The sequence below is a fragment of the Drosophila melanogaster genome, chromosome 2L, assembly GCF_000001215.4.
Source record: "Drosophila melanogaster chromosome 2L".
NCBI classification, from domain to species: Eukaryota; Metazoa; Arthropoda; class Insecta; order Diptera; family Drosophilidae; genus Drosophila; species Drosophila melanogaster.
In genome coordinates, this window is record NT_033779.5 from 22,329,932 (window position 1) to 22,356,581 (window position 26,650).

A 26,650-nucleotide genomic window follows, 5' to 3' on the forward strand; every position below is an offset into this window, starting at 1 on the left:
GCGTACTTCCTTTTTTCTTATTATTATATCTTTTTTCATTATCCCTCTGTGCTTTTAATTGCGATTCCGATCCTTTTCTTCTAATTTTTTTCAAGTCTCTAATTTCACTAACATTATCTAACTCTTCTAATTTTTGTCTTAATTCATCAACAACTTTTCCCTTTTGTTCAATTCCAAACAACATCTTGCTGGGAGATTGCGCTACACTTCTTTGTTTGGTATTATTCAGAGAAAATTCTACGTCTTCAATAACTGCATCCCAATGCAATCCCTTTTCAATGTCTGTTAATTTAGCTATCATAGGCCTACTATTCTATTGACTCTTTCTACCTGTCCATTGGCCTGGGGTGAACCTGTCGCTATCTTTATGTGTTTAATATTATACTCTCCCATAAATTTTGCAAAATCTTCGGATGTAAAGCAGGTCCCTCTATCTGATACTATAAATTTCGACCTGCTATATGATCTAAATTAATCCTTTAAAGCTAGAATCACTTCCTTTGTGTTCGTTGTTTTTGTTGCGTATAACCTAACATATTTAGTGAATCCATCTATTATTACAAACAGATTCTACAGATTCTACTTTATTCTACCGTTGTCTACTGTTCCGTAATGATCGATGTGTATTATCTCAAACGGCACATTTACCTTTGGGATGCTATGCAGCATTCCTTCTTCTTTTCCCGACTTCGGTGAAAATGCCACACATCTCAAACAATTTCCTATATGCCTAACAACTTTTTCTTTCATATTCGAAAACCAATAAATCTTACCAATAGCATCTATAACCTTATCTCTCCCTAAGTGAATTAATTCATTGTGATATTTATATAAAATTTTTTCTACCATTTCTTCTGGTACACAAAACAACAATCTTCCACCGTTTGCCTTCCTATAAAGTACACCATTTCTCATTTCAAAAATTTTATCTTCCGTTTTCTCTAACTTTTTCCTAATATCTTTCAACTTTTCATCTCTTGCTTGACAAATAATTAAATTATCTTCAAAAGTATTAGTTTCTATCACTAATATGTTCGTATTTCTGCTCAATGCATCCACATGTTGCATATGCTTTCCTGCTTTATGAACTACCTCGAAATCGTACTCTAATAGTTCTAATGCCCACCTCGCAAATCTAGGGTTTAATTCTACTTTATTTAACGCTAGACTTAATGCGTTGCAATCCGTAACAATTTTAAATCTCTTTCCCTGTACATAGATTCTAAATCTTCTTAATGCATACAGGATGGCCAATGTTTCAAGTTCAAAACTATGATATTTGGCCTCATCCTTTGTTGTGGCTTTCGAGTAATAAAATATAGGGTGCCATTTCATATCCTCTTTCTTTTGCAATAACACTGCACCAAAACCTTGCGCACTTGCATCTGTATGTAACTCTATTTCATCCTTATAACAATATAACCCTAACACTGGAGCTTCCACTAACTTTTTCTTAAGTGTCTCAAAACATTCTAACTCTTTTTCTTCAAACGAAAATTCTTTGTCTTTCTTTAATAAGTCATATAAAGGTTTTGCAATCGTTGAAAAACCCTTAATAAATCTTCTAAAATATGAACACAATCCTAAGAAGCTTCTGACACCATGCTCCTTATCTGGTACTTGAAAATCTTTAATTGCTTCTATTCCATTGTAATTGGCCTGTATTCCGTTACTTGTTATTAAAAATCCTAAATATTGTACACTCGATTGCAGAAATTCACATTTATCCATTCTCAGCTCTAATTTGTTCCTCGTCAACCTGTCAAAAACTTCCCTAAGTACTTCCATTTGTTCCTTAATTCCTTTGCTAGCTATCATAATGTCATCCATATATATAATAACTTTATCCTGCCTTATCATATCCTCGAAAATTCTATTAATAAATCTCTGAAAGACCGCCGGTCATTTTTCAGCCCCATTGGCATCCTTAAAAATTCAAACTGTCCTAAAGGCGTCATAAAAGATGTATATTTCATTGATTCCTTATTAACAAAAACATGAAAGTATTCATGTTTAAGATCTAACTTCGAGAATATCGTTTTATTTACTTATCTATCCAACAGATCATCAATCAATGGTAAAGGATAATTATCTTTGACCATTGTTTTGTTAAGTTTTCTGTAATCAACACATAATCTTAGGTCTCCTGTTTTCTTTTTCACTAACACCATCGGAGATGCATACTCTGAATCACTCGGTTTAATAATTCCGTTTTTTAGCATCTAAGATAATCTGCAGCTTTTCTTTTTCAGTATATGCTAATCTTCTAATGCTAATCTTCTTCTTCTTTATTAACATAACAGTTTTCTACAAACTCAATAAATTGACATTTTATACTATGATCCACCTGATCACCTATTTTGTAATCAATTGAGTTATTAATTTCAAACATTTCCCTCTCCACTTTGCTTATTTCAGCATTGACAGCACTACTCATTTGACTTTTACTACTACCTTGACTAACACTATCGCTAACTGTTTTATTATTGTTGAACATATTTTCTTCCTTTAACATTTTATCGCTTTTCTTGTTACATCGACTTTCAATTTTATCCACTGTAATCATTTTCAAGGTGTCCAGATTCAAGATTAAATTACATGCTTCCATAATATCTCTTCCCAATACTACATCATGATTCATAGACTCGTTTGCCACCATTATTAAATTAAAGTGTATTTTATTCAAATTTTTTATAATGTAAAACAATATTTTTCCATATGTTTTCAAGGGACTTTTGTTTAATCCGTAAAATGAACTTAAAACTGGTACTCCAATAACATCTTTAGGTACTTTACTATTTTTTATGAACGAAATGGGGCTTCCCGTGTCTATGAGGCATGCTGTAATAAATTTTGATTTAGCATTGTTCATAAAATTAATTTCAAAATATCTTACGTAATTGTTTTCATCCCCATTCTTGTTTTTCAGGCACCTTGCTGCAAAGTGCCCCATCTCACCACAGGCATAGCATGACCCTTTTTCGCGCTTTGGCTTCCTGCACTCTTTGGCCCAGTGTCCCTTCGAATTACAATTGAAACAACGCAAGAGTGTGCTGCTATTATTGTTCACCGATGCCACCTTCTTGTCTGCTTCATCCATTTTCGGTAGTTTCACTTCCGCAAATGCCTTCTTTATGTGCTGGATATCTTCAAAGCATTGGATACGGGCTTGGTTACGTAGCATTTGATTCGGAATACCTTCAATGAGGAGCGCCACCAATTCTTCCTTATCCATGTTTATTCCATGTGCAAGCATCACCTTATCGTCTGCATAAGCAACAAAGCTTTCGCTCGCTGTCCACTTTCGTTCCTCAAATTTTCGCCTTGTTTCTAACTTCGACTTCCTCTCACCAAACATTGATATTAGCTCAGCCGCCAACTGCTCCGTTGGTAGCAATACACGTTCTGGATCTGCATGCAACCACATGCATGCTTTTCCTTTTATCTTACTGACAATCAACATCTTTATATACGGTTCCTTTATTCCATAAACGCTGGCTATGTTTTTCGCCTGTAAGATCCATTTGCGCGCACATGTATCTCCCGAAAATTCATTTACTGCCTCGGTTGCCATACGCAATAATAAATCCATATTTTGCACAGCTTGTCCCATTGTATTTCGTTTATTCTTGCCACATTCTTTGTTGCTTTTCTCACCGCCGCCGTCTTCGCTGTCGCAAACTTTGTTTTCGTCGCTATTCCCGTCGCCGCTGTTGTTGTTGCGGGCGCCGTCTGCACTGTTGTTCTTGTAACTGCGTTCCCCGCTTTTGTCGTCATGTTCGCCGTTACTTTTGTCGTTGCGCACAGTGCTCTTCTCATCGCCGTCTTCGTTGCTATCTCCAGCTTCGCTGTCACTTTCGTCGTCTTTATGCTCTCCGTCTTTTCCGTTATTTGTTTTTCCTTTTTGAACATTATTACTGCTGCTTCCGTCCAAATCTTCTTCCTCGCTTTTTGATAATAATTTCAATTGATTTCGCTTTTCGCTTGTTAAATTATTCAAACGCAAAATCAATTCTCTTTTTGTTCCCGTGGTTGGTTCTTTTACTTCACTCAACCATCCTTTTAATTGCGCCGTCGATGCATTGTTTATATTCATTTTTTTTTCTTTTTTGGCTCGTGATCGGCCCACTTCTGATAATGTAGGGGTACTATATATCCTCTTATCTAAATAAAACACAAACGCAGGAGTTGGACTCTTTGATTTATTTGTTACTTCACGTGTTCAGCTTTAGCATTCGACTGACTCCCTCTCAGTTTGCGATCTGCCTCTATGCTTGTTGCTACAGGGCCGATGTTGCGAAACAGAGAGAATGCCACCCGAAAGCGAACAAGTACTTAATGTTTATATACTATGTTGCTATTATGAACTGAACTTATGTATGTGTACCTCTAGCCTACTACAAGACCGTCTCTGTGTCGACTACAGAGGATTAAATTCGAAAACAGTTTCCGATAAATATCCGTTGCCACTTATTTCTGCTAAATCGTATTCAGATATAGCAAATGGATTTTATCATTCATCCAAATTCAATAGAGAAAACAGCATTCGTAACTCCAGGGGGATAATATGAATTTTTGGCAATACTTTTTGGGCTTAAAAATGTCCCTTCTGTTTTTCAATGAGCGATAAATTGTGCTTTAGGTGATCTTAACTATAAATACGTCATTGCTTATCAGGACGATGTACTTATAGCTCCCAGCTCTAAGGAAGAAGCATTCGATAGATTACAGGTAGTTTTGAAGAATTTTCTTTCAATATGTCCAAATTCTCTTTTCTTAAATCTCGTATTTAGTATTTAGGTTTTGGAATTAAAGCAGATGAGGTGGGTCTGATCCTAAAAAATACAAGCTCTTGTTGATCTGCCGCCCCCGCAGTCTGTGACAGTTGAGACAGTTTATTGGGCTAGCTTTGTACTTTTGCCAGCTTGTGCCCAAGTTCTCACAATTGCTAAAACTTCGTTATACTTTAACATCAAAGGCTATTTTATTTGCATGGAATAGAGAGCACGAGTAAATACGAATGAATGTAATTACAATTTTGACTAATGAACCTGTTCTTATAATATTTGACTTACAGTTTCCTATTGAGCTTCAAATGCCAGTGCGGCTATGGAGCTATTTTGTTACACAAAATAGAAAACAAGCCTTGTGTTATTGGGTATTTCAGTAAACGGACGTTTCCCGCAGAATTTCCGTTATCATTCATACGAGTTGGAGACGTTGGCTGTTTATATACGTTGATTTCCTTTCCGGAAATCTTATACCTGAAGGCCATTTAAAGCCTGTTGATATAGTTGAAAACACATTAATTTGACTAGTAACGAACAGCAAAAAGATCAACAGGTATCGTCTATTGTTTCTAAGTTGCGTAATAACCTCAGGTCAGGAATATTATATCGAAATATTCAAAGGAACGGGAAAACCACTTTCCTTCCTATTATACCAAAGCAGTTTATGTGGTCTGCTGTTAATAATGTACAATATATGAAGCCATTTGGCTTCTTGGCTGGAAGAGAACCCTTAAAAAAATGTATGAGTACTATTGGTTTGAGAAAATGTCGAAATATGTTTGTAAGTTTGTAGGCATCAAATCTGGCAAAATACAAGGTGAATTGCATCCGATATCAAAGATCAGTATACAATGACATACTGTACATATTGACATAACAGGGAAGCTTAGCAGTAAAGATGACCAAAAGGAATACGTGATTGTGATGCACTCACTAAATTTGTTTACTTTTCCCATACAATAAAGTTGGATATAGATAGTTGCACTAAGGTTATCAGATCTCTAGTATCATTATTTGGTGTCCCTTCTTGTTTAATTGCTGATCAATGCTGTAGTTTCTCTATCTCTATGCTTAGATATTTATGCTCTGCTCAAAAAAAAGATCTTCACTTAATTGCAATTGGCGCATGTCGTGCCAATAGTCACGTAGCTGTAGCTGAAACAGGCCAGGGGTCTTGGCAGGACGCTTTGGGCGAGATTCAATTGGCTCTTAATTGCACGCCCAACAGAGTGACTAAAATTAGTCCATTAGAGTTAGGGCTGCGACATTGTGGTAATGAAAGTGCCACAGGTCGAGCCAGTGAGGGATAATACATCATTTTACATCATCATCTGCACATTATGTGGCCATTCGCCATTTGTCGTAGTTGAGTACTGTACTGTATTTTGAGTAATCTACAGGTTGTAAGCACACGAGGACGTGTGTAGCTCAGGAAGATCGTGTCGTATATTCCTTTTTAATTTTAAGGTATAACGTACATTTTGTATTTGCTGAACGCTGGACATATTGTTTTGGTATTTTATGGGGCATTTCTTCTGTATTCATAAAGCGAGACGGAAATAGTTTCTGTCAACGTAGTCTGGCATGGGCATGAATGGGACGGATAGAGTCCGGTAAAACTCACCACAGTGCACACTGGGGGAGATTCCCTTTTTTTTGACATAAAGTCAAATAATAAAGCTAAAGAGCTGCATTTTTGTAGAATTGATGCACTTGACATTTAAAATACGTACGTGAAATTTCAAGTAAATCGGACCACGCCCATCCATACTAGAATATAAAGTTAAGGAGTGGATGTTGCATGATTATTTCTTTTTATTAATTAATATAATAAATTTAAGCTGAATTTTTCTTATGCATTTATTTTTTATACATATAATTATACTATTATATTAATCAAAATTTTTTACGCCCAAATGCATAGAAAATGGATCATCGTGATCCGAATCCGAGTTAATATCATCGCTTCCCGAAAAATGTTCATTATTAATATGTTTTACATTTTTTTTATTTTGAGACGATTTTTTGTTTATATTAAGGCCTGGAAGTAAAGGATCCGATGAAACCATGGATGGTTTGTTTTAATACAAAAGCAGTATCGCCCATTTTTTCCTTTTTGGCTAAAATTGATGCTGCATGGACAAGAAGACTTGTACTATTTTCATTAATTTTAGCCAGATCCGTTGCTTTTTTTGAGCAGTGATCACTGTAAGGAAGTCGAGGTTGTCCCATTAGACCGTCTGAAGCGACTTGGTTGTTGTTTTGGTCCACGACAACCATCATCGTGGATGAAAGCCAACTGGAATGTTTTTTCAATTGTACGGTTTCATTTAGCTAGATTTTTCATTATATATAGGCGAAAGCTTCTGATTTGCTTAGCGATTTTAGCTTTCTCGTCAATAGTTATATCATTTAATTTAAATTCGCCAACAACCCAGTCAACTAAGGCATTGCCATTTCGATATCCTATAATCCATTCATCCAGCAGAACCGATCGGCTAATCTCAAACTTGTCTTAAACGGATAAAATATAAAGAGCATAGGCAAATTTGGGCACAAGGCGTTACTAACATCAATTTAATTAAAGTTTTGAGTAAACACATCAGTTATTAGTATTGGGCTCAAGTTGGCACAAACCATTTCTCACTCCACAATAGACGACAACACACAACACATAATTCTAAATCATTAAGTTATACCTATATTAATCATACCTTGACCTTTATGTTTCATTTTATTTGTAAATATTTGGACACGTGGTGTATTTTTAACAGAATCACAAAGTTCAGTAAAAGCTTCGCGCCAATGTTGCTTGAACAAACAGCTGATACAGCTCAAAGATATGAATTTGATATCGCAAAAAAAATGCAGTGTTGCAACATAAATGTTTTTAAATATCGTTTTGGTGCCCCTAATGTATGCTCTTTCATAATATGTAGTTAAAATACAATTTACAAAATTGTTTGACTTTATGCCAAAAAAAAAACAAAGGGAATCTGGCCCAGTGTGCAGTGTGTTTGTGTAGTGGTGTATAAAAGAGAATCAGAAACGCTTGGTTTTCGTCATTCTTGGTGATGAAATAAAGGGGGATAGTCTTGCCACGTGCCAGAAAGGTTTTCGTTGAAGCAGAGGTTGACTCTTGTAACGACCTTGTACAGACCTTGTATGTACCATATGTATGCAAATGTATGGTGAAACTGCAAAGTCATAATTTGCACAAATTTAAAAGATTAAAATGTAAAATAAAAATCAAGGCCGAATGCTATTGTATATTCGAGTTCCTGACTGAGCGGGTGAGAAGTGAGAATGAGAAGTTTAATCATTTTTCTGGTGTATCGATAGAAATTGGGGTATAAAATAAAATGAATTAAAAAATGTTTCAAAAGAATGGGAGCGTCATTTTTGAACGGTTTGTGGGCGTTAGAAGGGCGTGGTCCAAGTATATCGAAAAAAAATGTACAACACTAATAAAAAACAATTTAGTCGAATTCCCCGAATATCAGATACCCGTTACTCAGACTGTGGAAATGCGAGCGCGAAATTTCATAATTTGTCTGGGATATTGATAGATATTGGTGAATAAAATAAGAAAAATTTTAAATCGCAGTTTTGGTCGAGAGTAGAGTGGTCGTGGCAACATGGCTCAACAAATTTGTGCTGCGTCTATATATAGTCTTCTATAGTTCCTGCAAAGACACTAGAATAACAAGATGCGCAACGGCCATACATTGGTTTGGCACTATGCAGCCACTTTTTTTGGTGACGGCCAAAATTACTCTCTTTCCGCTCACTCCCGCTGAGAGCGTAAGAAATCTAAAAATAGAATTTGCTTGCTTGTGTGAGTAAAAACAAGAGACGAGAACGCGTATAAGTGTGCGTGTTGTGCTAGAAATCGTCTTTCGGGCCGAAATCAATTCTGATCGAAGAAACGAATTTCCATGGTACATATTAGGGTAGTTTTTGCCAATTTCCTAGCAATATGATAAAATAAAAACAATTTTAAAAATTCGCGCCCTGACTATTATAATTTTAAAGCTTTTTAAATTTGTTTGTTAAAATTGCCGCTCGAATTAGCTACCGTTTACACATTTATATTTATGTTTAATTCTAATTTGTCTCTCATCTGACAATTTTTTAAAAGCGAAATATTTTTTTTGAAACACTATTAATGTTAATGTTACATCATATTAAGTCAAATGATTTAATAAATATACTAAATAATTAAATATGATAACTGTTTATTGCAAAAGTAATATCAAAGACACTAGAATTATTCTAGTGTCTTTGCTTTGTTCATATCTTGAGGCACGAAGTGCGGACACAAGCACTCAACAATCATTGCCTTATTAATTTTTCACACGCCGCAAGATGAATACTCTAATGACAAATATTCTTATATAAAGTCATTTTTGAAATTTATTTTTGTGATAATATGTACATAGATTTGGCTATTTCTAATCTATTTTCAAATAATAATAACGTTAAGGCAATGCAAAACAAGAATTTTTCGCATGGTGCCAATTGATCAAAAATAACATAGATTTCAAGTCTAAGAACTTCTGAGGTGAAGGGCATATTTTGTCAAATTTACAATGCATGAGCATACGTGTGCACACATACAGTTGTCTGCTATCACTTTGTGCGTTGAAAAGAGCTGTTCGCTGTAGCGCTCTTCGCTCTCTCGCTCTCTAACAAAAATTCGAGAGAGCCTGAAGCCACCTCTAGAGCCACGGCGAAAAAATCGTGTGCCAAAAAGTCGTATGGCGTTACGCATCTTGTTATTCTAGTGTCTTTGGTTCCTGAGATCTCGACGTTCATACGGATTAGCGGACAATGCCAGATTAGCCGAGTCGTGTTGATTCTGATCAATAATATATACCCCTTATATGGTCGGAAACGCTAGTATACCCTATTACTCTTCGACAGGATAAAGAATACAGAAGAAACGAAGGAAAACAAACTATTATGCAGAAGTCTGGGCGTGCATTCTTTTATATTAGGGATGACATTAGGGCATTCTCATCTGCGAAAAGCAAAGGTGGATTGGGAGGACTTATTCGCGTTCACTACCGTGTCGGGTCACGCAGCCGAATTCAGCACTTGCTGAATTTATACTTTGAAAATACGCCAATTTTGGAGACAGTTAAATTTTGCTACACCTCAGCTGTCTTTCTTTCTTTCGCGCTCTCTCTCTTGTACTCTCGCATCTATACCTTTGACTTAACGTTCTGCTGTTCGCTCTGCAATTAAGTTGCTCATTATCATTTGCTTTCGGAATTGGTACATATCGCATCGATGCACAATCTCGTTCGCTTAAACCAATAAAATCTTATCGTTCGAAATCACTAAATAAAAAAACGTCTTTTTATTGCTCAAAATAGCTAATCAGAAGATTAAAAGTAATTTCGTTGGTTACAAAAGATTGCCTATAGATACAGGTTATATTTGTGCGCGTACATAGCCAGATAACGGAAGCTGCCGCAAAATCTTCTTTGCGTTCATTTTCAGGCTTGAACCGAATTCGCCGTTTCTTCGTTGTTGCTGCTGTTAAACTGGTTGCTAAGAATTCTGGAAACGTTAATGCTGATGCAAACAGGGTGCCATTTTTAAAGCGCAAGACGACTGAAATTTATCTACATACATATGTCAAGTTCTGCACTAATTTCGTTTAATGAGTTTTTTCTTTATGTGAGGTTGGGCTGATCGATGAGCTTCAACAAACATTTAAAAAAATGCACAACGAGCTCGATGACCTTGGTTTTGAGGAAATCGAGTGATTTGAGTGGGGAATTTGATGACATTCTCGTAACGCTTAAATCCTCTGTTCGGGGGGAGATTCTACTTAACTTTTGTTGGCGGCATTGCTTTGTATGATTGGGGCCACCTGCAGCGTTCAATCAGGAATAGGATTGCAGGATTGATTACAAGTAGGACCCGGTGGAATGGTTAAACCACCATACACCATACCACCTTCACAGGGTGTGGATAAACAAGTGGGCCAGGAGGCACTCAGTGGCATGATGTTCCAAAAGCCAGCCCAAAACCATCCCTTGCAGCAGCAGCCACCCCGCGTCAACACCCGCATCCCCATCAGGATCCGCAGCCCCCGGTGGATACGTTCCTCCAGGAGGAGGAAGGACCTGATATTTTCGCATGACAGCGTGAAATCCATCACGCCTGTTTTGTACTGAATAAAGCGGCTTACGAAGGCGGACGTATGTCCGGTGGATCCGTAGCGCATATTTATGGCCCTGCGATCTGTTCTGCTGACCGATTGCACTTGGGCACTATTGTTGAATAATTCTACGGTACTTGTGATTCTCCAGTACTTTGGCATTTCATACCTGCCTGGCCTTTTGAATTGATACCGGAACACTTTCAGAAGAATCTCGCCGAGATGATTGACAAACTGGAAGAGGAGCAGTCCGCTCTGCTGGCGGAAGATGCGGATGACGACGCGGACAACGGCACTGTGGTGTGCGAAAAGCTGCGGACAACCAGACGGCAAGTTCGCTGTGTGCGCAGCTTCAGTAGTTACAACCGCAGACGGCAATATGATGGGATGGAGTCTAGTTGCTGTGCTACAATAGATCACCAACAGAACTGACAAAGCGGGCAGTGAATATGATGGGCTTGCTGCCCATTAGGAATTCTGTTGAAAGTTAGCGACTGCCTGAAAGGGAAATAGACTGCTCCGATGGTAATTTCTCCCTGCAGACTGGTGTTCCTAATTTTGGGACATTGAGCCTATTCCTCCTAATCGCTGCATATCATTAACGCCACTTGTCGACTTTGTTTGTTTTGATGTGGTGCTCCACTTCGGCCTTACTCCTTTGCATGCAGTTTGCGTTCCAAATGATAATTTTGAGTTTTGGGAGATCATGACTTCGTCATCCTCGCCATCATGCCTTAATGGCGGACAAATATTGCGACTGTTTGACCTGGGTTTTGGGGCTTCTGGGGGTTTATGGGGTTAGGCTGCGACTTCTGGGTTACGATGAGTGCATCCTTGTAGCTTATACCCATTGGTGACGGTTATAAATATGGGCGAGGGTTTGACTTTGGGTGCAGCTTGTGCATTTGGCAGTGAAGGCAGCATGCCGTCTTATTCTCCTTTTTGGAGCAGGAAGCAGTATCGCTTGCTATGTCCAAATTCTTGACAACTGAAGCATTGCGGCACGTCGATGAATTTCAGAGGCGGCTCAATGGTGACAATTGACCTGCAAATCCTCTTTATTTTGTGTTCATCGTTGTTGTTGCTCGCTGGTTTGAGACTTACAAAAAAGATCCCTAGTTTGTTTTCTTGGATGTCCTGCCAATTGTATTGTGGAATTACTCTTTAATTTCTGCCTTGTCCATTGTGTGGTGAAGTCCCTTGATGACCACTCTGTACGCTCTCTCGTCCTCTGGTTGGAAGGTACAGTGTATTTCGTTTGGGTGATTGGCCGGGTGGAGGTTGGAACTGGGCACTAATAGCCGGTATGCCATCTTTCTGTTTGCAGAAAGTGCACTTGCAGTCAAAAAGAACAGTGCTACAATTGCCTATATGGCAACTCGAAATAGCAAGCAACTTAACCCTTCTGTCCAACTCCGCCGCGATCAGTGTCACAAGCTATAGTTTCGATCGCATTTAACTGGCACTAGCAAGGCCAAGATTATGGAATGAAGAACATTGCCCAAGTTATACAAATTTTTAGATGATATGATTTGACTTTCTAGACCAAAGGTGGCACTGTTCGGTAATATGCCAGACAGTTGTTTTTTTAAGTAATGGTGATGACTACATTTTTTCTTTATAGAGGTTTAATTCTTCTTGTGATTTCCTTTGTTTCCTTTCGATTTTATCATGTTGTCATTGTATTTTAGAACACGACATTCTGAGTGAGTACAAAAGCTTTTGCTACTTTTATTTACTGATGTAACTACGAGTTTGTGATGATATATCTGACTAGATGAACTATAGTATTTTTATGGTAATTATGGTAATATTATAATCTTCACGGTCGTAAAATTGTAAACTTCAATTGTATTGAAATCAAAAATATTAAGACAAATTGTTAATGCTCCATTTTATATTTCAAATGCAAGTATCCATAAAGACTTAGGAATCCCTTATGTTAAAGAAGAAATAGCAAAACATAGGAAAAAATATATAGACAGACTAAGAATACATTAAAATAACTTAGCCTTAAGTTTGCTAAATAATAATAACAACGTCAGAAGACTTAAAATATTTCACGTGCTAGTGCCTATAGCACTTCAAGTGAACAGACGTGTTTTCATCGAGCTCCGTATAAAATCACTCGATTTTAGTGAAGTACGATAAATATTGTAGTTAATAACATAAAATAAATCGAAAGCGAAAGAGACTCTATTGGCAATGTTAAATTGCTACACTAACACAATTTTCTGTGTGTGGAATAATAAAGTAATGGCGCTGTTGTTGCCGAAAATGAATGGGTCTTTCCCACCAGCTCCAGCTGATCGGAGGTAATACACTCACACTCTCTCCAGCCAGCAAACTTTTGTACTCCTTTTTCTACGGTAGGCATTGTTATGTGTGTGGATGATCGGATTGGCCGCCATGTTGGATACTGTGATGGATGTCCTAGATATTACCCGCACTCGCAGAGTAAAATAATATCGGCTGGAAATGATCATTCGCTCTTAAAAATGTTGATTACCGCTCGGTTTACCCTTTCAGACGCATTATACTGCATAGAATAGAGCCCTGTTATCAGATGTCAAGTGCTCGAGGCTTGGTAAATATTTACGAAACTAATTGCTTACTATTTTCAGTCGATCATTTTTATTGGAGGTTTTACCGATATAGAATACTATGTACGCGTTCTCGATCTTTTGCACATCCAGACCCATACCCGCCCAGTAATAATTGTATTATCTAATTGCACTGCCGAATCCTTGCTGGTATTGTAATTAACTACATAATACATATAAACTCAAGATGGTGATGTTGTATAGTGTTGTTATTTGATTGGTAGTACCTCATTTGTTATCTCTGTTTTATGTTGGTTTCGGTATCTTTTCCAAGCGCTTTCTAAAGTCAACCACGAATGGAGAAACCCTACCCTGATGGAGGAGTTGATCGGCAAGATTTCCCTAAGCAAATGATTGGTCTGGGTCAGGCACCTTAATGGACTAGCATGCTTTTCAACTGTTATACACTTCATCGAGTTGCTGAACTAGCTCGCTGGGTATCAGGACCGGTATATCGAGCGATATAAGCGAGAGGCATGATCGTCTCAGACAGCAGACTTTTTTTTTAAAATGGCTACCCAACGGCTAAGCAGAATATCTGAAGCAAGGGAAATGAGAAACGTCGACCAGCAGATTTAATACGAAGTAATTTTCCTAAACTGCCATCCAGTCAACATGCTGGGCGTGAGGAGGAAAGGATTTGTCCTCTTTGTTGACCTTTCAGCAGATCCCTGCTGCTTTCGCTGCTTCCCGTTGTTCACCCGTATTCTCGTTCTCCTTGACTGTGGCCAGGGTGGGAAGCGACGCGAAAAGTGCCATTGGAGCCAACTTAAAGCACTAAAGGTCGAACGGATCTTAATCTGTCCGAACGAACCCGGCGGCAGGATATGCCGGAGCAGATGGTCTCTCGTAGATGATGGGAAACTGAGTCTGGAACGATTTGATTTACAAGAAAACATTGCTTAATCATTTATAGTTATAAGAACTGGCAACTCAAGATTCGCAACTCTCTATCTTCTTTGTTTCCGCTTCGTTCTAAAGCAAAGTTGCGAGATTAAATTTTAATGTTCATATCTTTTTAACCACAAGGCCTAAACCAATAAAAATTGTACTTTGTGTAAATACTAATATGTTGCTTACTTTGTACTTATAATCTTATTAGTTTGTGTATTAGCTCGTACAACTTTCAAAATATAATATTAACTTTGAATAAAGTTTAAAAAAACTGTTGAAAATGGTTGAGTAATTGTGATAGTCCATATTGTAGAGTGATTAATTCCCAATTTATAAAATATGGTGTTAATTTGAGACTTTTCGCGAAAATTAAATTTTTATTTAGGAATCCTTAACATTGATGTTTCCTATCTCAGTCACAACCGGAAACTTTTGCAAATATAATCTTTTGTAAAAATACCTCGTTAGAATCAAATGAATAAGTACAAGAAATTAAATGAATTCTACTAATTTTAAAGAATTAATATTTAACTATAGAAAACAAATTGGAATTTCCGGTGCCACTAATATTAAGATTTGTTTTCAGTATATTTTGTCCCCAAAAGTACACCTGAACTTTAACAGGGTTCGATTAAAAATATTTAGACCGAATACCGGATATCCCGGTCGGTTGACGGAAATGCAAGGCAGCTGGCGGTGGGGGCATAGTACAAATTTATTAATCAGCATAATCAACATTATGATCTACTTACGCAGTTTAACCACATATGAAAACGTGGTTATGGTCGTAAAATATAAGTACAAGCAGTCGAACACGTATTCTTACTATTTGCATTACAATTACGAAAACCTTCACCTAAACCACTTTTTATTTAATAATAAGTAATGTTCTATCTACCTATTGAATCCTAAAATATGTCTATAAACTCAAGTCCATACCCAAAAAAATCAGAAAAAAAGAAAATCTTTAGGCTATCACTTCTTCTCAGGATAATTCTTTCTGTTCTTATCGGCGAATATTTCCACTAGAAAAAACATATACAGATAAAGATTGCAAATTTGGGTATAGCGATTCTAATTTTAACAGGTATCATTGAACATGGTTTTGATCACAAAATTTGATTGTTTTGCCAAACTCCCAGATTTGAACAGTCTAAATTGATATTGGTGTCAAAATTTGATTATTTATCGGTCAACTTGCCAAATTCAGTTTTATATTTTTATATAACGATATAAAAATTTTATTGTCGCTGCACATTATATTCAAGGAGCCTCTTAAACGGTTAAAATATTGAAACTAAAAATGCCAAATAACAGAATTAATTTAATTAACGAAACAATACGAATGAACTCAAAAGAAATTATGTGTACTAAATTTGATACAGGAGAAAATAAAACAAGACTTCCCCGACTATCTGATTCCCGTTACTCAGCTAGTGCAAATGCGAACACAAACGTTCACCATTTTTCTGGAATAGCGATAGATTTTTGCTAATAAAATCAGAAAAAAAATATTAAAAATGGTTCAAAATTGCGGGGTTGACCGTTTTGGGTGTTTTGAAAGGGCATGGGTCTTAGCCAAAGTAGGAAAAGATCACAGAAGCGAGGAAATGAATATAATATAAAATAAATAGTATTATGATATAAGTTAACATTAATTGATTTAAGATTAGGGGTATGTAGTTTCTAGTGAATCTACCTTGAACTGGGAAGATTGGAATTTAATATTAATTAAATAATAATTAATAAAGCTAAGCACACTCCTGTCATTATTGACAATAGCCCAAATATGGTCTGCACATTTTAGTTTAGGGTCCAGAAGAACACCAAGATCATCAACCCATGTTATTCTGTCCAAAGGGCAACCACTCAGAGTGTAAGTCGTGCGTATTGGGTTGATACGACAAAAGGTCATAACTTCACACTTGGAGTCATTTAAATTTAAAACGTTATCACGGCACCATATTTGAAAGCTATCTAGATCGCATTGTAAGTCCAAATGGCGCGAAATGTCCTAGTGCACCCAAATGTTTTATTACTAAGGGGTGGTCGTTAAAAAATAAGTTAAAACGAAGCAGATTAAGGTGGCTCCCTTTGGGACACCGGATATGACTCGGAGAATAAAAAAAAATATATTTGAAGAGGACTTGTTGCGTCCTGCCATTCAGATAGCTTGAAATCCAATATAGAAGATCAACAGGGAATCCTTATAAATAAAGTTTTCTCACTACAGTGTAGATGACCTCTGTTTGAAGATTATTTTTGTAGCCCTGTATTACGAAAGAAGTAGAGTAGAAGAAGAGTAGCAACAAAGCACCAGGACATGACGTCATCTGCAACGCCGCATTGAAGGCCCTGCCCAGGCAAGCGATCCTCTACATAACGTTGGTTTTCAACGCTATTGCGAGGTTGCAATACTTCCCTTATCAGTGAAAGCTCGGGATAATCTCCATGATTCACAAACCTGGCAAGCCGGAAAGGGAACGCGCCTCCTACCGGCCGATCAGTCTCCTCACTTCAATTTTGAAGGTGTTTAAGAGACTGATTGCTGTCCGGATTGTAAGGATTATGGAAGCCCAGGGGATTACCCCTGAGCACCAGTTCTGGTTTCGTGCTGGCCACCGTACTGTCGAGCAGCTCCATCGGGCCGTCGAGCAAATTCTGACTGCCTACGACAGTACGGAATATTGTAACAGCCCCTTCTTGGACATTTGAGAAGCGTTTGATCGAGTGTGGCACATTGGACTTCAGCTAAAAGTCAGGCAGACGATGGGTGCTCCATATTTTGGGTTACTAAAATCGTACCTGGAAGGAAGGATGTTGCTGTGCGCTTTCATTCAGCAATTTCCACCGAGCACAATGTGGCAGCTGGTGTTCCACAAGGTAGTATCCTCGGCCCCCTGCTCTACTGCATGTATAGCCACGACATGCCGCATTTGCCGATGACGTGTGCGTCACCTACATGTCCCGATGCGAGCACGACGCAGCCGATGGTATCCAGGACTTTGCAGACCGGTTCTCGGAATGGGCAAGACGTTGGAACATTGGCATCAATAGCAGTAAATCCGACAACGTCTGCTATACTTTAAACCGGAGAACGCCACCGCCCGTCTACATCGAGGAAGCCCCCGTACCACAGCCAAAAGCACCAAAGTACCTTGCAGTGCCTCTGAAACGCAGACTCACATTTGCCAAGCATGTGACCGAAATCAGAACGCGCCTACGTGCTAAGGTGGCGAAGCACTATTGGCTAATTTGTTCGCGCAGTAAATTTTCGCTATCAAACAATTTACAAACAGATCTTAGCACCAAACTGGAAGTATGGGTGCCAAATCTGGGGCTTGGCATGCGACAGCCAAATCAAAAGGATCCAGGCTATCCAAAATAAGGTCGCAAGACTCATCACCGGCTGCGAGTGGTTTGTGCGAAACACCACCCTGCACAAAGACCTAAAACTCGCAACGGTATTTGACAAGATAAACCAGCACTCGAGTAGATACCATGATAGGTTGGAGCGCCACAGAAATCGGCTGGCCAGCGCTCTAAACAGACCTCGCCCACCATGGAGGTTCAATAGAAGGCAAACGAGGGATCTCATTTCCCGATCTCCTTTGATATATAAGCTGACGCTTATCTTAAATCCTATTTGGATGTGATTGTTATGTAATTTCTGTAAAATTATTGTAAACTTGAAAAAGCTAACTATAGTTAGCCGGCGCTCCCAAATGATCTGAATTAATAGAAAAGAAGGACACAAAGGGGCTCCAAGATTTCCCAGTATGCCTTAATAAATAAACAAAAAAAAAAAACAAAAAAAAAAAAAAAAATATAAAAAAAATTGTATGATGATAGAGCAGAATCATTTTTCGAATGGCTGTTGGCCGTATTAGGCAAGGTGACTATCCAACTATACGAAAGACCCTTTTTGGTGGGGTTGTCTCGGGCAGATACAAGTCGGGGGTCCCGAAACAAGAATAGTTTCATAGTGAAGAGCCGTTAAAATCGATTGACAGCACACTACAAATAAAATTCTGACGCCTGAGCACAATTTATGTGAAGAAGACAGGACAGGAAGACTGCTCAGGTATTGCCATCAGGTCGGCTTAAAGTTAGGCTGCCGTTTTAGTCCGGTCCAAATGAACTGGGAAACTTTTTCGAGGTTACAAAACGGCGGTTTTTTGTCGCTTAAACGAAGGTTGTCTCGAGATCCTAACATAAAGACCCTTCCGCTCCACATTACGTCCTTCCCCATCAATGCGCATCAAAGTAGCTCGTTGTGTTAGATGCTTTTTCCAAAACAGCGTCTCAGGTGGCTTTAAATGACATCCTGATGGTGCCCCACAGATTCAAGAAGAGTATTGAGTATTGTCAAGTGATGGTGATGATGAAGCTGGTAGAATTTTCTACTATAAAATACTTATAGTGTGGAGGAGAGACCCCTCTGAATCCATGATATTATAAAAGCTTATATGTTAGATTGGGATGAGTCGAGCTAAAAAGCTGTCTGTCTCAATTTTGAGGATAAATGGCCCAGAATTGTGCATTTCGAGCTGGATGGTGAAGTCAAAGGCACTAGAATAACAAGATGCGAAACGGTTTCGCACTATGCAGCCATTTTTTTGGTGACGGCCAAAATTGCGCTCTGTCCGCTCGCTTACGCTGAGAGCGTAAGAAATCTAAAAAAGAATTTGCTTGCTTGTGTGAGTAAAAACAAAAGACGAGAACGCGTATAAGTGTACGTGTTGTGCTAGAAGACGATTTTCGGGCCGAAATCAATTCTGATCAAAGAAACGAATTTACATATTTGGAGAGTTTTGGCCAATTTCGTAGCAATATGATGAAAGTGCGCGCTGTTTAAACATATCAAATTGGAATATAAAAAAATGAATATGAAAAACAACTGAATCTAATGTGCATTTTAAATAATAAAATTGGATCATTTACATACATCATATTAAGTCAAATGACTTAATAAATATACTAAATATTTAAAGCAAATACAAAGGAAATTTTTATAACTACTGTAATATAAAACATAAATTTTCCAAAAAGAAGACATTATATTGAGAAATAAATATTCATAAAATAATACGAAGTAGAAAATAAAAATTTATAAAACAAAAAAAATATGAAAACTTTTTATAGCAAAAGTCATATATTTGGTCATATCTTGAGGCACGAAGTGCGGACACAAGCACTCAACAATCATTGCCTAGTTAATTTTTCACACGCCGCAAGCTAATGACAAATATTCTAATATAGTCATTTCTGACACTTTTTTGTGATACTATGATTCGGCTATTACTATTTACAAACTATATTTAAATAATAATAACGTTAAGGCAATGCAAAACAAGAATTTTTCGCATGGTGCCAATTGATCAAAAATAATATAGATTTAAAGTCTAAGAACTTCTGAGGTGAAGGGCATATTTTGTCAAATTTACAATGCATGAGCATACGTGTGCAAACATACAGTTGTCTGCTATCACTGAATGCGTAGAAAAGAGCTGTTTGCTGTAGCGCTCTCCGCTCTCTCGCTCTCAAACAAAAATTAGAGAGAACCTGGAGCCACCTCTAGAGCCACGGCGAAAAAATCGTGTACCAAAAAATAGTATGGCGTTACGCATCTTGTTATTCTAGTGTCTTTGGTGATGTCTTGCGGCAGGAAGCAGGATGTTATCAAGCGATTCCCATCACACCTCAAACTGCTTAGAGTGTTGGCTTATATGATCCGCTTTATAAAAAAATCCAGAGACAGGAATATAGTTTTCAAAAACACTGTCTCCGACTGAATACAATGAAGCTTTTCATAAGATTATCAAAATACTTCAAAAGTACGAGTATCAAATATAAATAGAATTTCGTAAAGGGCCAATTGATTGAACGCATTCATTCATGAGGACATGGGCACTTTGTGCAACTTTCCGTTATTGCGAGTTGGGTGGAGGAGCTAACGCTCATATGAGAACCCGGCGCAGAATCAGGCGTGTCATAAGATGCCAAGTTTCCCTTGCTGATGACGAAACGCTACCAATTTGTACATAGCTACACCCGCCATCTGCACCATTCAAATTTTCATGTCGGACCTCGAGCACTTGTGAGCATCCTCCGAGAACGTATTTGGCTAGTAAACGCTCAGGAACTTTGTAGTCAGACATGATGCGATGATGGGGCTTGTCCCTTCAGTCAGGCAAACGTTCTGGTCCCGGGCATAATTTGGGGCAAGTGGCACAACCAGCAGAACTACGTCGAGGAGGGAAAACTCGTCGTCGTAACAGAAGACAAAATGCCGCCTCAACAGTGGCTGCTGGGAATAGTCATCGCGACGCACGCACGTGACTACGGCATGGTTCTGACCCTAAAAGGAGCGACGGAGCAGTGTTTCGTGAGCGATTCACAAGCTGGTGCCGCTGTCAGTTTGTTGAAGCCGTTGAGGCCATCAACGGGCCAGGTTGAGGTTGAGGTTGGCTGAAGTTGTAGTGATTTATTGGTTTTGTATGAAGTACACAACATTTTTAGTCTAGTGTAAGTTAGTTTAAGGCGAATACGCCAACCATTGTTAGGCTAGGCTCTAAGTATGAAAATATAAGTTGTCGAAAATTGAAACCGCCAAGCGCACACGTACTCTCTTCGTCGCCGCCGAAAAAATTTATTATTCTTGCCACCAGGTTTATCGGTGTTTTGATAAAATAATTAACATTTTCTTTCCTTTCCTTTGCCCACACTGTGTTCTTTAACGTGGGTTTCCGCGGCCTCCCCTGGGGATTATAGTGGGGCGATTGATTCAGCGCAGGCTGAATCCTCTGAATTCCTCTGCACCAGTTCAATGATCTCCTTCAGTTTATCCGCGTTCCCTGATAGTGTTTATGTACACCTGACCGTCCCGGTCGTCTGCTTGTCAAACAACGCTTTCGTCAGCATGGGCTCTGTTCCCTATGCGATGAATGCCGGCGAGTATCCAATAGTCTCCGCTACACTCGTATTCACTGCCAGCTTCGGCTCCGGCCACTTCTCGTCCCACATCCTGTCAACTGCGCTACCATTGTTTCTTACGGTTTTGTTGGACCTTTCTCTTGGATTATATGGAACCGTGAGCTGGTGTCGCACACCCAGTTTCTGCAGAAACTTATTGAACACCCTGCTCATAAACTGCATTTCGTTATCCGTTATCATCGCATTGGGAACACCGTATCTGGTCATAAATTTGCACACATGGTGGCCTATGGTTCCTCTGGAAACTGGCTAGCATTTTATCGGCCGCATGCAGAAAAAAATGTGCTGGGCGAAGGTCGTCAGAGTTTACAGGGTGTATAATTCCATTATAAGCATGGAAACAGAAGTTCATAACAATTTAACTTATCATTTTAATAATAAAGAACGCAATATCATGGTAATGAGTTTGACCGAAAAGTCATGTTGTCATTAAGATGAGGCTCTAATAATTATAAGACTCCAGATATTTATAATTTTTTTTAATATTTAGATTGGTAAGGTAAGTATCTTTTTATTTGGATATTTCACATGTTACGGGTAGATACTAATGTCTTTGTGAATAATGTATTTTATCACTGCGTCCCAGTAAAACTTTCTATGAGTATCACTGTCTACGGGCAGACTCTCTGATTTTTTCCTGGCTTCGGTGTCATTACGTTTATCGATTATTTCCACTTCTTTGAGAAGTAGCCAAGTTGTTTGATACCTTATAGAGTTTTAAAATTGCATTATTTGTTCTGCGTGGGAGTTTAAATAGCATTTATCGATTTATGTCACAGCCTGGCGACTTTTTATACCCATTATTCGTCGAGACGCAGCGCAAGTTTGGTGAAAGATTTTCCCACGCTCACTCTAACGTCCACAAACCTCCCAAAGTTGCTGAAAACCCACGTTTACAAATGTATTGATAATTCTTTATTTATTATTAGTTTTGTAAATTTTAAATGAATATGTCAAAAAACCCTTTTTGCCACGCCTACTCTTACGCTCTCAAACCGCCCAAAACTGCCACGCCGAGTCCTATGAAAAATGTTTTGATTATTTTTACATGTTTACATTAGTCTTAAAAATTTCCATCGATTTGCCAAAAAAATGTTGCTATGCCCACTGTAATTGCCCAAACCTATAACACCCACACTTTTAAAAAATATTTTTATCTTTTTTTTTGTATTATTTTGTACCCATCTGGTACCCATCCAGTTGACGCATTTTGCTGGATGGTTTTCATGTAGGCAGTCCACAAGGGCATGTTGCTTACCACATCTTACACAGATATCTACATTATAGCAGTAATTTTTTGTGTTGCTAAATGATTGGCACGGATGGCATGGTGGCATCGTTTTTGAGTGGAAGTAATCCGTTGGCGACAGCGTGTCTTAAGCTTATGTATTTCCTTGTAGTTCGTAGCGGGCACTAATTTAACAAAGACTAAGTTGAGGAGCTTTGTTTTGTCGGAACGGCTTCTGAGTCTATTGATAATCCGCACTATGTGACCAAGTGAGATAAGGCTTTTCTGAACTGTGTTAAGAAATCTGTGAGTTTGGAGCACGTACAATTGTCCCGCGATAAAAAAGATATTGCTGGTCCTCATGAAATGGACAGTCTTTGTAGTTTGCTTTATGGGTTCCCATACAATTTTTACAGTTTAGGGTCAGTTTTGTTAGCAGACTAAAATTCAGAGTTGAGAGAGTTCCCACAAACTACGGAGCTTTTGATATGGCATTCGGTAGTTCTACGATGCAACTAGTATTTGATCGGGAGAACTATTCTTGTGCTCTATCTTCACGACGGCCAAGCTTTTTTCCGACGCAGAATTGGGAGTCATTAGAATATTGTTGGTGACGTAATAGAGTCGCAGTTGCATATTCCGTTTCCAAAGGTAAAAGTAGCGGCAAGAAAGCCGCTTGTTGTGGGCTGTCTAAGGGAAACGCTCCGCAGCTTCTAACAAGTGATCAACATGCTGATCAGCTGTCCATCACAGCAATTCCTCAAATGTTGATAATATCAACAACTGAAAAAGATTCGGAGCAATCTGATCCCTACACTTTTTGAAAATGTTATCAATTCTCATGTGCATCACCCTTGTAAATCAGTTATTTCACCATGTCAGCATGGTAATATAAAATGCAGATCAACAGCTACTAACCTTTTGTAGCTAAATATAATTTGTATTCAAACATAATCTTCAAACTTTTAATTTTCTTGTCAACCCGATACCTGCGAATTACAAGTGGATGCTGTTTGGACAGAAAAACATTGGTTGGAGATCCTTTTCTTCTTCTGGATCCTAAACTTAAATTTCCAGACCATATTTCGTCTATTGTCAATAGGGCCAGGAGTGTTCGTGGTCTTGTTCTTCTTATAATTATATATATTTGCTCGTTTCTGTACTCTTCTCTATATCGCGTGTATTCTCTCGCGAATCGAGCCCTACGATACACTGCAGCGCCCCTTAGTCGGTTGTACAAAAAATACCTTCCCATCACATTGGATCAAATCAAAACAAAAAAAAAATTATTTTGGTCGCCAAGAAAAAAAACAATAAGCTAGGTACACACAAGTTCAGGTGAGACGGCACAGAGTGTAGTGTAGTGTCTGCGTGCTGATTTTAAGGAAGAAACGGTGGACTTTGGACATGGTGACTGGAAATAACAAGGAATATGAAGCGGTGCCTGTAGCGACTCCAAAGCTATTAGAATGGTTAAAATGTCTAACTCAGCTTAAGTTTAGTATTTAGATTTAGTCCGATTTTGTCTAGTATTTTATCTAGACTTACACCGATATCTATTAACATTTGAATTTTAAACACTGATAATGTCCATATCGAGAAGCCATCGATAGGGAGCTTAAAAGCGTTCTCGTATCGATAAGAATATCGATAGCCTTGACAGCTGTAGCGTATGACTGCTTTGCCATCGCTGATATAAAGAAGTTTCCGGAAGATTCTGTTTCCATTTAGCGAATACAGTTGTGCGAGAAATTTAATTACGTCCTAGTGTCGGTCTTCATTTGGTAGGCAGCAAGTGCAGTGTGTATGCAGACTTGGGTGTTTTTTTTAACATTAAACAACTTGCAGATCACAAAACTCGTGTTTGGTCGGTGCTGCGGCAGTCCAGACTTATCGTTGCCATTGCTGGCGCAAAAGGTTGTGCAGCTACCAGCAACCACTGATCCAAATCGGTGGTAAATAGGATCGCGTCTCAGCCCGGCAGGCCCCAGCGCCAGATTGGGATTTCTCCTGATTTTCTGTCGACGTGAGAAACGAACCTGAGAGTCATATCGGCCATAACCCTACTTTCGTATTTCCGTGCTTTGCCATCAACTATATCTTAGGTCTGCTCCATTTCGCGGTGATCAAGTCTAATCTCACCCATCGAAGAAATTGAGATAGCAAGTGGGTTAAAGAAAATTATTTGTTTTAGGGCAATGAAGAGCTTAGAACAAAAATTTAATGGAGAATTATTCTTTTTTGTGAAAAAAAGGACTACGATAGGTTCTCAAGAAAATGGGAAAGATACCCCCTATTTATGTTTCAGCGACACACGTCGGTGATCGATCTTCATCGTTGGAATTATCCTGAGTGAGTTATATAATGTTGTTATTCATTAGCCTGAACTCTTACAAATGCTCTTATGAAATCAAACGAAACCTATTGAAACAAAATTGGTAAATTTTTCGTTATCCTTGTGAAGTCTTGCTTGATGTGGTTATTTGAAAACAATTCATCACAATTAGTACGTTTTAGTACGATGGTTCAATGGATCAATATCAAATAGAAATTAAGCCAAACTTTTAATATACAGAGGTGGTCAAAAGTATTTACAGCACGTGCTTTTTTTCCAATTGTCAACTCTGATCGCTTATTGATCTGCGACGATAGTACATTCATTCATAGAGCTGTACTAGCTAATATGTTTTCCAATTAAATTTTTCGGAGCTGCCGCAATTTTAACGTTACTAATGGTGGGACTACTGAGTACAACTCCCTTAATAAGTCTTCAGTCTCTTGGGTTCAATGTAACTTTTCGGCCAGTTCTCTTTTTATTTTCCAAATTTCCCAGTGTGTTCTTTTTTTAACTAAATTGTACACAGCTTTACGTGATATTTTGTACAACTCAGCTAATTTGGATGAAAAAGTACTAGTCTTAAGTTTAGTGACAATCTCGGCTCGATGCCCAACTATCAGTTGCTCCTTTGTTTTTGCCATTTTACAAATTAAATGCTTAGACTAATCTTCAATTTGCACTGTGTAAATAATTTTGACGCGTGAAAATTGTGTATAAATACTTTTTACAACAGACAAGGATCAGTTCAATGTTTCTATTTTTAGCCCATAAACAGTTATTTTTTCCACTTCTTCTTTCGTTTGTATAGATGTAGAAGCACGACAAATACCGTTATGTTCGTTTGTGAGTACAAAAGCAGGAGCAATAACGATCAAAGTTGACAATTGAAAAAAAGCACGTTGTGTAAATACTTTTGACCACCTCTGTACATATATAAGTTCCTTAGACTTAAGCACATGCCTGCACACACCTACTTACTATTGTAGATAAGAACAATAAGAACTGTCACATAACGGAATAAACCCAAAGAAAGGCTAAATGGAATAAACCCAAAATTGTCTAGAGGATGTAACCGAAAACCCCAAACAAATCACCCACCAGTAGACCAAACATCCGTTGCCTAATTTTGTCAAATCAGCATGTTCCCACGTTCTGAGCCCAGACTCACAAGCTCAAACACATGTACATATGTTTTGAATTTCAATAAATAAAATCGTAAAGACCTAAGAGCGCTTGTATCCAAGGGCGAATGCACTTGAATCCAAGAGAACTAACTCCAAGCTCATTATAACTGTTAAGTCCAAAGTCCATATTCAAAAAGGTCGAGGCTTGAAGGTCAATCAAACTAGATCAATAAGTTAAGTTTAAGACCTAAAATGAAAGGATCGGCGTTCTTCAAAGTAAAATGTTGTATTTATTCAGTAAAATAAAATTATATTTTTTAACTTATGAAAGTTGCAATCTTGTAATTATATATGATCTCTTCAATCAAATCATTTTAGTTAAACAAAATTCATTTTAAATGATCCTAATGAAACTCTTAGCAAGGGTTAATTGAATAACAGAGAGTAGTAGTAGTAGAGTCAATAACACATTCTTACGTTTACTACACTTATAAATATTTTA

At 38.1% G+C, this 26,650-nt stretch overlaps 1 protein-coding gene and 1 pseudogene across 5 annotated transcripts in view, besides 22 other annotated features; both read left to right on the forward strand.

The window, feature by feature from the left end:
• Window positions 1-4,402: part of a mobile genetic element that runs on past the window's edge.
• Window positions 1-7,938: part of a mobile genetic element that runs on past the window's edge.
• Marf1 (Meiosis regulator and mRNA stability factor 1) overlaps window positions 1-26,650 on the forward strand; it is a 60,042-nt gene that overhangs the window by 21,177 nt on the left and 12,215 nt on the right. Inside the window, exons 1-2 of one of the 5 annotated variants that reach the window (NM_001259204.1) lie at window positions 24,424-24,470; window positions 24,535-25,038. The exons of 3 other annotated variants lie outside the window; for them this stretch is intronic. In NM_001259204.1, coding sequence (NP_001246133.1) covers window positions 24,986-25,038 — 53 coding nt within the window. In that variant the 5' untranslated portion in view covers window positions 24,424-24,470; window positions 24,535-24,985. Of the gene's footprint in view, window positions 1-24,423; window positions 24,471-24,534; window positions 25,039-26,650 lie in introns of those variants that run through there. One more of the 5 variants, NM_165415.2, reaches the window with a different exon arrangement.
• Window positions 6,422-7,799: a mobile genetic element.
• Window positions 8,271-9,691: a mobile genetic element.
• Window positions 8,480-9,585: a mobile genetic element.
• Window positions 9,802-9,854: a mobile genetic element.
• CR43359 lies at window positions 10,691-11,360 on the forward strand (annotated as a pseudogene).
• Window positions 11,399-11,452: a mobile genetic element.
• Window positions 11,461-12,119: a mobile genetic element.
• Window positions 12,824-13,036: a mobile genetic element.
• Window positions 13,043-13,222: a mobile genetic element.
• Window positions 14,708-14,797: a mobile genetic element.
• Window positions 15,863-15,982: a mobile genetic element.
• Window positions 16,051-16,750: a mobile genetic element.
• Window positions 16,762-18,271: a mobile genetic element.
• Window positions 19,027-20,113: a mobile genetic element.
• Window positions 21,226-21,732: a mobile genetic element.
• Window positions 22,087-22,251: a mobile genetic element.
• Window positions 22,300-22,555: a mobile genetic element.
• Window positions 23,055-23,162: a mobile genetic element.
• Window positions 23,346-23,921: a mobile genetic element.
• Window positions 25,357-25,707: a mobile genetic element.
• Window positions 25,952-26,485: a mobile genetic element.